The sequence below is a fragment of the Oncorhynchus tshawytscha genome, linkage group LG06 (genome assembly GCF_018296145.1).
Source record: "Oncorhynchus tshawytscha isolate Ot180627B linkage group LG06, Otsh_v2.0, whole genome shotgun sequence".
Lineage (NCBI taxonomy): Eukaryota > Metazoa > Chordata > Actinopteri > Salmoniformes > Salmonidae > Oncorhynchus > Oncorhynchus tshawytscha.
In genome coordinates this window covers 78,898,065-78,907,323 of record NC_056434.1, presented here as the reverse complement: position 1 = coordinate 78,907,323, position 9,259 = coordinate 78,898,065, and the positions used below count along the sequence as shown (strand labels likewise).

General features: G+C 38.5%; 1 protein-coding gene across 1 annotated transcript; it reads right to left on the bottom strand.

Annotated features, from left to right (window-relative positions):
• Positions 1-4,182: 4,182 nt before the first annotated feature.
• LOC112253142 (VIP peptides) lies at positions 4,183-8,084 on the bottom strand. The gene is made up of 6 exons (XM_024425104.2): positions 7,850-8,084; positions 7,167-7,271; positions 6,493-6,597; positions 5,898-6,029; positions 5,648-5,750; positions 4,183-5,257 (listed from the first exon to the last, which is right to left on the bottom strand). Coding segments are annotated over exons 1-6 (456 nt in total). The 5' UTR covers positions 7,852-8,084; the 3' UTR covers positions 4,183-5,248.
• Between the last annotated feature and the right edge of the window lie 1,175 nt (positions 8,085-9,259).

Genomic DNA, 9,259 nt, shown 5'->3' with positions numbered 1-9,259 from the left:
GCATTTGGAAAGTATTCAGACCGCTTTAATTTTTTCATATTTTGTTATGTTACAGCATTATTCTAAAATGGATTAAATTGTTTTTTCCCCTCATCAATCTACACACAATAACCCATAATGACAAAGCAAACACAGGTTTTGCAAATTTATTACAAATTTAAAAAATCACATTTGCATAAGTATTCAGACCATTTACTCAGTACTTTGTTGAAGCACCTTTGGGAGTTTCTCCCATTCTTCTCTGCAGATCCTCTCAAGCTCTGTCAGGTTGGATGGGGAGCGTCGTTGCACAGCTATTTTCAGGTCTCTCCAGAGATGTCCGGGCTCTGGATGGCCACTCAAGGACATTCAGAGATTTCTCCCGAAGCCACTGCTGCATTGTCTTAGCTGTGTGCTTAGAGTCGTTGTCCTGTTGGAAGGTGAGCCTTCGCCCCAGTCTGAGGTCCTGAGCGCTCTGGAGCAGGTTTTCATCAAGGATCTCTCCGTACTTTGCTCCGTTCATCTTTCCCTCGATCCTTACGAGTCTCCCAGTCCCTGCCGCTGAAAAACATCCCCACAGCATGATGCTGCCACCACCATGCTTCACCATAGGGATGGTGCCAGGTTTCCTCCAGACATGACGCTTGGCATTCAGGCCAAAGAGATCAATCTGGATTTCATCAGACCAGATAATCTTGTTTCTCATGGTCAGAGTCGTTTAGGTGCCTCTTGGCAAACTCCAAGCAGGCTGTCATGTGCCTTTTACTGAGGAGTGGCTTCCGTCTGGGCACTACACCATAAAGGCCTGATTGTTGCAGTGCTGCAGAGATGGTTGTCCTTCTGGAAGGTTCTCCCATCTCCACAGAGAAACTCTAGAGCTCAGTCAGAGTGACCATCGTGTTCTTGGTCACCTCCCTGACCAAGGTCTTTCTCCCTCGATTGCTCAGTTTGGCCGGGCGGCCAGCTCTAGGAAGAGTCTTGGTGGTTCCCAACTTCTTCCACTTAAGAATAATGGAGGTCACTGTGTTCTTGGGGACCTTCAATGCTGCAGAAATGTTTTGGTACCCTTACCCAGATCTGTTCCTCGACACAATCCTGTCTCGGAGCTCTACAGACAATTCCTTCGCCATCATGGCTTGGTTTTTGCTCTGACATGCACTGTCAACTGTGGGACCTTATATAGACAGGTGTGTGCCTTTCCAAATCATGTCCAATCAACTGAATTTACCACAGATGGACTCCAATCAAGTTGTAGAGACATCTCAAGGATGATCAATGGAAACAGGATGCACCTGAGCTCAAATTCTAGGGTCTGAATACTTACAGTGTGTAAATAAGGTTTTTCTGTTTTTTTACTTTTCATAAAATTGCAAAAATATCTAAAAACCTGTTTTCACTTTGTCATTATGGGGTATTGTGTGTAGATTGATGAGGGAAAAAAATATTTAATCAATTTTGGAATAAGGCTGGACCTGACCATCCTTGAGACTCTCAGAGTCTCAGAGTTTTTACTCTCAGAGGGCCTGCAGGACCATTAAGATCAACAGTAATGACAGTTAATGAGTGTGGCCTCTCCACAATGCAGGGAATAATCACATGTAATTTGCTTTACAATGGGGAGTGGGCACACACACAAATGCGCACACACACACCACATACACACATGTTTTACTTATTGGGGATTGATTGAATAGGCCCCTACACTCTTAGATAAACGGGTTCCAAAAGGGTTCTAGGCATAGGATAACCCTTTTTTCTTCCACATAGAACCCTTTTGGGTTACATGAAAGGGTCCTACATTGAACCCAAAAGGGGTTCAACCAAAATGGTTCTACCTGGAACCAAAAAGGGTTATTCAAAGAGTTCTCTTATGGAGACACCGAAGAACTATTTCAAGTTCTAGATAGCACATTTTTTCTAAGAGTGTATGGTTAACCACTTTATTCAACTGAAAGTTTTTGTGTATTTGTTTGCTGTCCTTAGTCACCGCCATGGTGATTTGCCTTGCCCAAAGCACCTTAGCAATGATGAGAATGTGATGTGACAAATTGAGATGCATGGGGCTGAGCACAAACTTTATCAGCATCCTGTCTCCTCAAATATTTCTGTTTGCCCTGCCTTCAGAGAAGGTGGTTGTTGGTGACACTGAAAAGATGATGTAAAACAGGTTTTAGGATGTTATCTGGTCAAAAGAAAATCTGCACAGCACTTCTGCATTTGATTTAGCTATACTTATTGTTGGAGTTGCTGTTTCCTGGTCATTAAAAGCTTTGACATAGATGCAAGTTGACAGTGATTTGGATTTATTTTTAAAGTTGGGATCCCACATAAGTCTTGGCTAATAATAATATAATTTAATTTGGACTCCCCCTCCCAGCATATTGCTTATGACATTTATGAGTCAAATATCTTGTGCCATTTCGACACTTGTAAACATACTGAGTCATGACTTTTGTGGCACGTTTTCACACTGGCTTACTGTTTCCAACATAGTGAGCATTCATCTCAACATGATGTAGAAAATTTGACAGTGTTTTCTGTTCATATTAGTTATGACCATAACATCACCATGTAAGAGAGTCAGTGAACACTTTTGGTAACACTTTACTTGACACCCAGCATCATGACATGTTATGACACGGTCATAACCATGTCATAGCAACTGACATAACTTGTCTTAACCTGTTATAATATGGTCATAACACTGTCATGGCACATATATTTAGACTTGTTGTGACATATATTGTATCATTTTATTGCTGGTTAGGGCCCCCTCATAAAAGTTTAAAAACTCACAAAACCTACCACAGTAGTTATTTTATGACTGATTCTGACACCTATATAAAAGTGCCAAAGCCCACAAAACCTACCACAGAAGGCAAAACATTTCATTACACCATAGCCTACTTGTCAACAGTATGTCTAAAATGAACCCATTTAAATTATCATCATAATTGCGCACACATTGATGTCAGACATGCACCTAACACAATGCTCTTTTGCTGATGACTGGGATGAATGCAGGAGCAGATTTCAGGAGCAGGACAAGACACCCTCTTATCTGACTGATGAATGACGTAAGGGCATGGACGTGATAGGCCTATCTTGCTTATACAATTATGATGGTCATAATGCTTCTTGACATCATCATAAATTGTATTTTCTTAGTCCAAGTAAAGTGACAAGATTGTCATAATGCTTCTTGATAGTGTCACAAAGTTTATTTTCTTGGCCAAGTAAAGTGACACAGGATGGTCATAATGCTTCATGACAGTGTCATAAAATGTATTTTTTACAAGTTATTTAAAGTATTCTGAAAAAAATATCACTGTAAAGAATTCATTACAACAACAAAGGATTTATGAACTCACTTTCAAACAAAAGGAAACTTCTTGACAGGGAAAAAATAATTTGAATAAATGTGTGTTTTGACACTCATATGTTGGTGTCATAACCAGCCATAAAATAATGCAATATATGTCACAACAGGTGTAAATATATGGATCATAACAGTGTTATGACCATATTATGACATGTTATGAGCGTGTTATAATGTGTTATGACACTGGGTGTCAAGTGAAGTGTTACCACGCGTTTTTACTTGGCGAAGAAGAGAGCACAATCTATTCAAAGAGGAACGATATTAGATCTCTTATATAGTGCCAGAAACTATACAGTGAACTAAGTGCAATGTACAATACAGTAAAGTCAATGAGATGGCTTGACACAGTCCTTTTCACTCTGATTATTACACTTAGCTTGTTAGGAGGCCAAGGAGCCCATCAAATTAGCCCTGGCACTGATTACAAGAGGGATTGAACAGAGGTGAACCTACAGTGAGGTGGACACACTCCTGTGTCATATGTAACCTACATACTACTGTATACAGTAAGTCGGAGGCCCATGCATATTACAAAAACAATTTGACTTTGATCAATATGCTTACTATGTAACTGTAAATAACAACCAGATTTGTAACTAAATATATCAATGCTTCATAATGCAAATTGAATATGGCCATTGAAATTGAAATGGTAAGTGTATCGGTGAGAATAGAGGTGTACACGAACATCATGTCTGTTCAGGTCCCTTTTGTTATAAACTCTAGCTGAAAGCTAAATGTAGACGTAAAATCAAGGCTATTCTTTGTTATTCATTATGCCAGTTCAATCCTTCAGTAATGGCAATCATACATAAAAACAATTGCACAAGTATACATCATTTTATTCACTGAATATATTCGAAGTTACATTAGTTCAGAAAATGTACCAATAATTATGTGGAAACAATTTCTCAGTCATCTTTGTCACAGTCCTCTCATAACTGTCATGATTAAAATACAGTATATGACTTATCTACAGTATGTCTGTTGACATAAATTCATGTTCATGTTTATCTGCTATTCTATGCTTTGTCTCATGTCTTTGAAGGGAATAATATATATTTTTAAAGGAGATCCCTGCCATTATCTAGTTTGAATATTTCCACTGTGTAACTGAGACTGAGAAGGTAATTGCTTTCAAGTTCTTCTCTGTTGTGCTGATTTGATAGCAAATAACATGCTAATTTGTCCCATTGACATGAAACTGATCAATTCATTTCAAATGCTATGAAGTTGATATTCATCAAATCAAATGTAATAGTCTGTTTCCCATCTTCATTCAGCTGAGCAGGTCATCAACACACGTTGAGTGCAACTATAAGTTTGCAACGTAATTTGTAAGCAACTTAGCAATACTTTTTTTCCCAACAAGTTGAAACATGAAAATAAAATAATCAACATCAATATTTACTTACAAAATGACTCAGCTTTGAAAAATAAATGGACATATTTTATTTGGTGGGCGATTTCACAGAACTAAATGCTCTAGGTAAGTTTTTGCAAAAGGTATAGCGTTGTTCCACATGGATATAAAGTGATTATATGCATCATAGCCGCTCTAAATGTGGTCCTCTTCTGTTTAAGCTGATGGTACTCTATAGCAGTATATAGCTTGTTTAGAATGCATTTCTTGAACTACCATTTACAGAGTCCTGGACAAAGCAAATCTATCTAATCCCAGGTGGGCATGTATAATATTTAATATGGCCTACATCTTTAGACCAATATTTTTTGTTTTAGTTTAATTATATACAATGTAAACGTTCACTTTATACTGTAGAGATAACCACACATGACTTTTAGCCCGTTGTTGAAGAACTTAAATATTGTTTTGAATGGCAGATCGATGAGGTTGCCGATTGAGGTCGTCGCACCAGTGGGTCTTCTTCAGAGTGGCTGAAAAAGACAGTTGAAGAAGAGGGAAAGATGGAGGGCGAGAGGGAGGGAGAGATATTTGATTATTGATCAGAATACAGAGTTTCAGATCATGAGAAGACATGATGAGGGCATTCATTTAGTAGAAACATTCTACTGTATTGCCCATAAGCTTTCATTAGCTGAGATCCTGTTGTAAAACGTAAGTATTCCTATGGGTATATACACAGTATGTTGTCAGCCATGCAAAATAGATGCAGCTATGTTTGTCCGCTAAACTCCACTATACAGATATCATGTCTTGCTGTCTCTATGGTAGCAGTGCAACCACACCGTGTTGAATACCCTGTTTACGCAATGGGGAGGGGGGGGTGAAACTGAATGGAGGAGGAGGAGTGAGACTGAACCTACCAATTGGAAGTTATTGAGGAGGTGATCTACGTTGACGTCATCATAGCTCTCTTGAAACGAGGGCTCACTTCTGGATTCTTCTTGCATGGGAGGGTCTTCTTGACTGAAAAGAGAAGGGTACATTGTACTTCTGTCATACTGGGGACATGCGAACATGCACATCCTGACACACACACACTCGCAAACACACCACACACACATACACACACACACACACACACACACAATCTATTATTGTGCTTGTTCCCACCTTCTCTTTCCTGTCAGAACCGAGTTCAGATATTTCTTCACAGCCATCTGTTTGCGGAAGCGACTGTAGTTGTCTGTGAATATGGCATCTGAGTGGCGCTTCACTGGTGCCTGGTCCTCCATCATGTCATCACTGTGACAAATGAACCACAACACATTTTAGTCCATCATTTTGAGACTTTTGCTAACCTTGTTATGACATACTCGACCTATCCAATAGGGTTATTTAAACCATAAGTAGATCACAATTTAGATGACAAATCTCTTACAATTACAACAAATTAGGTTATTAACAGTTTTCAAGGCAGATATGCTAATACAATATTGTTAGGGATATATCAAAAGGTTTTCACTGAGACTAAAATCACAGAGATAGGTTAGAGGAAGACAATTTTATGGAATAGATATTTCTGTCATGCTGTCATTCCTGACTCTATAAATGTTTTCAATAAACCTGAATGCTTCAGAAAATATGTTAATATCAAAGTTATCATACTGTTAAAATTGTTTGAATTTGAAAGGCGCTCCATTCGCGTTTAATAGGGAAACCAAACTCCGCGCGATGATCTGAACGAAAAGCATAAAATAGAGCGTACCTGACTCGCTTTCCGATCAAGGATTCCAGGTACCGCCGCGCCGATAGCTGTCCAAGAAGTTTGCTGTATCCACTAGTAAAGAGACCATCTGCGTGTCTCGTAGGTCTGCCAACAGATTAAAACAGTTATTAGTCACCGTGTGTAGCAAAAATCTGAAACGGGGGTTTGTGTTCCAAAAGGCTATATTAGGGTAAAAAAAAATGTGCCTATGTCAATTACTCTTAGACAATACAAAAATACAATTTGTTGTATTGACACTTTTAAATTCGTTTTTTTTGTATCCTCTCTGGGTATGCTAACATCCAAGATTATATAGTAAGAAATTACCACGTTCCACTGATTATTCATGGCTTTCAACATAATATCCACTTAGGCCTACATGAAAGTAGCCTAGATGACAGAACATAAAACATGATTTCTCAGGACTTAAATATTATTGTTAGAAAGTCGTTTTGAACTAGGATATAGTCGATTAATTAATAATTTTTTATCATCGTGTTTATTCATTAACCCCAGAGTAAGAATATGTTAGAACACTTGAACATTATATACGTTAGTATATCGTTGTAGTTCTTGAACTCTTTGGCAAAAGTAACTATTGATGCTCTTTTACTCATGTCCTCTTGCACATAAATAATACATCTTTAAATGAGTAATAGCGGCATTATTCCTACCTCATAGATGCATATGGCAAACACTGAGTCCGGGAATATAGCACACTGCACAGGGCTATTAGAAAAAGGAGCTGGGAGCCGTTCCTTTGTAACATCGCTTTATACCTGTAAAGGGAGATATGGTTTTATTCACTACTGTTGCTTTCACATAGCCTACATTCTTATATTAAAACAACAACATTTCTCAAAATCCCGCTTGCCTCGTTATTCGGTACCACTTTACGCACAGGAAAAAAGTTTCCTCAAGACCTTCTCTTTTCATTGTATTGTGAAGGAATAAGAGTAAACCACACGAGTAAACAAGTTTGCCGATTTTGCTAGCCAGTGCTACCAGAACAAAATTACGTTGAGAATGAAGACAAATGCGCAATTGCGCATGTATCCAGTTAGTTAGGACTTGGTTTCAACCTTTGTATGATCATTTGTTTATGTCCTCAAATACAATTGCCAATCCCAAATCAATCTTATATTTGGAATCCATAACTCTTTCAAGTTATGCTAGAAGATGGACACAATGACACAATGACTTCTAATGAATTCAAATATGTTTATGCTTGATTGCAGAGGTAAAAACACATTGTAGCCTATGCAATTAGAATATGATGTGAAGCCTAACTGAAAATAATATCAAACAAATATAACAATTATCTCAAACAAATAGCGTCATTGGAAAAAAGTCTTACATTTGCCAAAATGATCCGCTGTTCTGTTCGGGTACCGACCGGGTGCTGTCCAAGGTCTTAAAACGCTTTGTGGCTGTATCTCCTGGAGAAGTCACGGAACACTGTTCAAAACCTCAGTCGCTTCTTCAACTGTCAGCGTCTCGTACTATACCTTCAACCCTTCCCTCGTTTTATACTTCTGAATACTTTTCGACAAGCAGGAAGGCAGTCAGATGTGATCAAGGTTGTTACGTCATAAAAATCCCATTGGGATTGATACGTTCGTCATTGGCTTGTTCGCATGCTTAGTCGAACCAGCACTATGGTAAAATCTGATTTTGCTCATACAAAAATGACTTATTGCATATCATAGGTGTTGACTCAACTTATGTTATCCCTAGATGCTGTACCACCACATTGGTAGGCCTAATAGGGGTAAACACAGGCAGCCCAATTCTGATATTTATTAAACTAATGGGTCTTTCGACCACTCACATCAGATATTTTTCAGAGCTGATCTGATTGGTCAAAAGACCAATTAGTGAAAAAAGATCCGAATTTGGCTGCCTGGGTAGCAGACTAAGAGAAATAAACAGTAAACATTTTTTTCTTCTATTTAGTAAGCAAAGTAAATATAATATTATACACAATGTGACATCTTGGACTGTAACTCCCTCTGAATGGTTGTAAAGTGTCTGTATGACAGACATGAAGAAAAACAAACTACAGTACATGAAACCATACATCCTCTTATCAGTTTCAGCACCAATATCTCCTTCCCTTTCTCCTCTTCCACATCCTCTCCCATCTCATCATCTTTTTTCTCTATATCACACTATCCCTCTCCTAACCACCCTTAGTCCCACCGCTACCTATTGTCTCCCACAATATAAGGACATTAAACGTTGACATTCCCTTACTCAATGCAGATGAAAGGCTCAGTTGATACAGATGTCAGATGCTCTCATGGAATATACACATGTGTGAGTTTAGGCCCACTTCCATTTCACCAGAACAAATCACATACAAGTCCCATCATCTCCTCATTAGGTTTAACTAGATAAAGATTCACACAGATGTTCTGATTTTAGAGAGTGCAGAGTTGTTGAAAAGAGTTGTTCCCAGAGAGAATGAATATTATAGATTTTGGATCTTATTGTTAGTCTGGTAGATGCAAGACTGGATGGCTGTTGTGCTGGAATGTTGGTGGTTCCATGGGAAAATAGATCAATCCATGTAGAACACATCTCAAGACTCAAGTACTGACCAATGTGTTTTCATAATCTATCATTTGTTTGACACACTGGTTAATTTGAGTGATATGCTTCAGGATTGAGCCACATTGTTGTATTTCAGCATCTGGATTCAGTATCATCATTGGACTCTAATTCAGCTGTACTGATTCTCAGCGTTGGGTCTCATTGAATGCAT

Excerpts from the sequence above, each read along its gene's own strand:
- LOC112253142 (XM_024425104.2), bottom strand. Across the intron at positions 6,598-7,166 it reads TTGCCATATGCATCTATGAG|ACCTACGAGACACGCAGATG; the intron begins GTAGGAATAATG and ends ATCTGTTGGCAG. Across the intron at positions 5,751-5,897 it reads GTTCTGACAGGAAAGAGAAG|TCAAGAAGACCCTCCCATGC; the intron begins GTGGGAACAAGC and ends TTCTCTTTTCAG.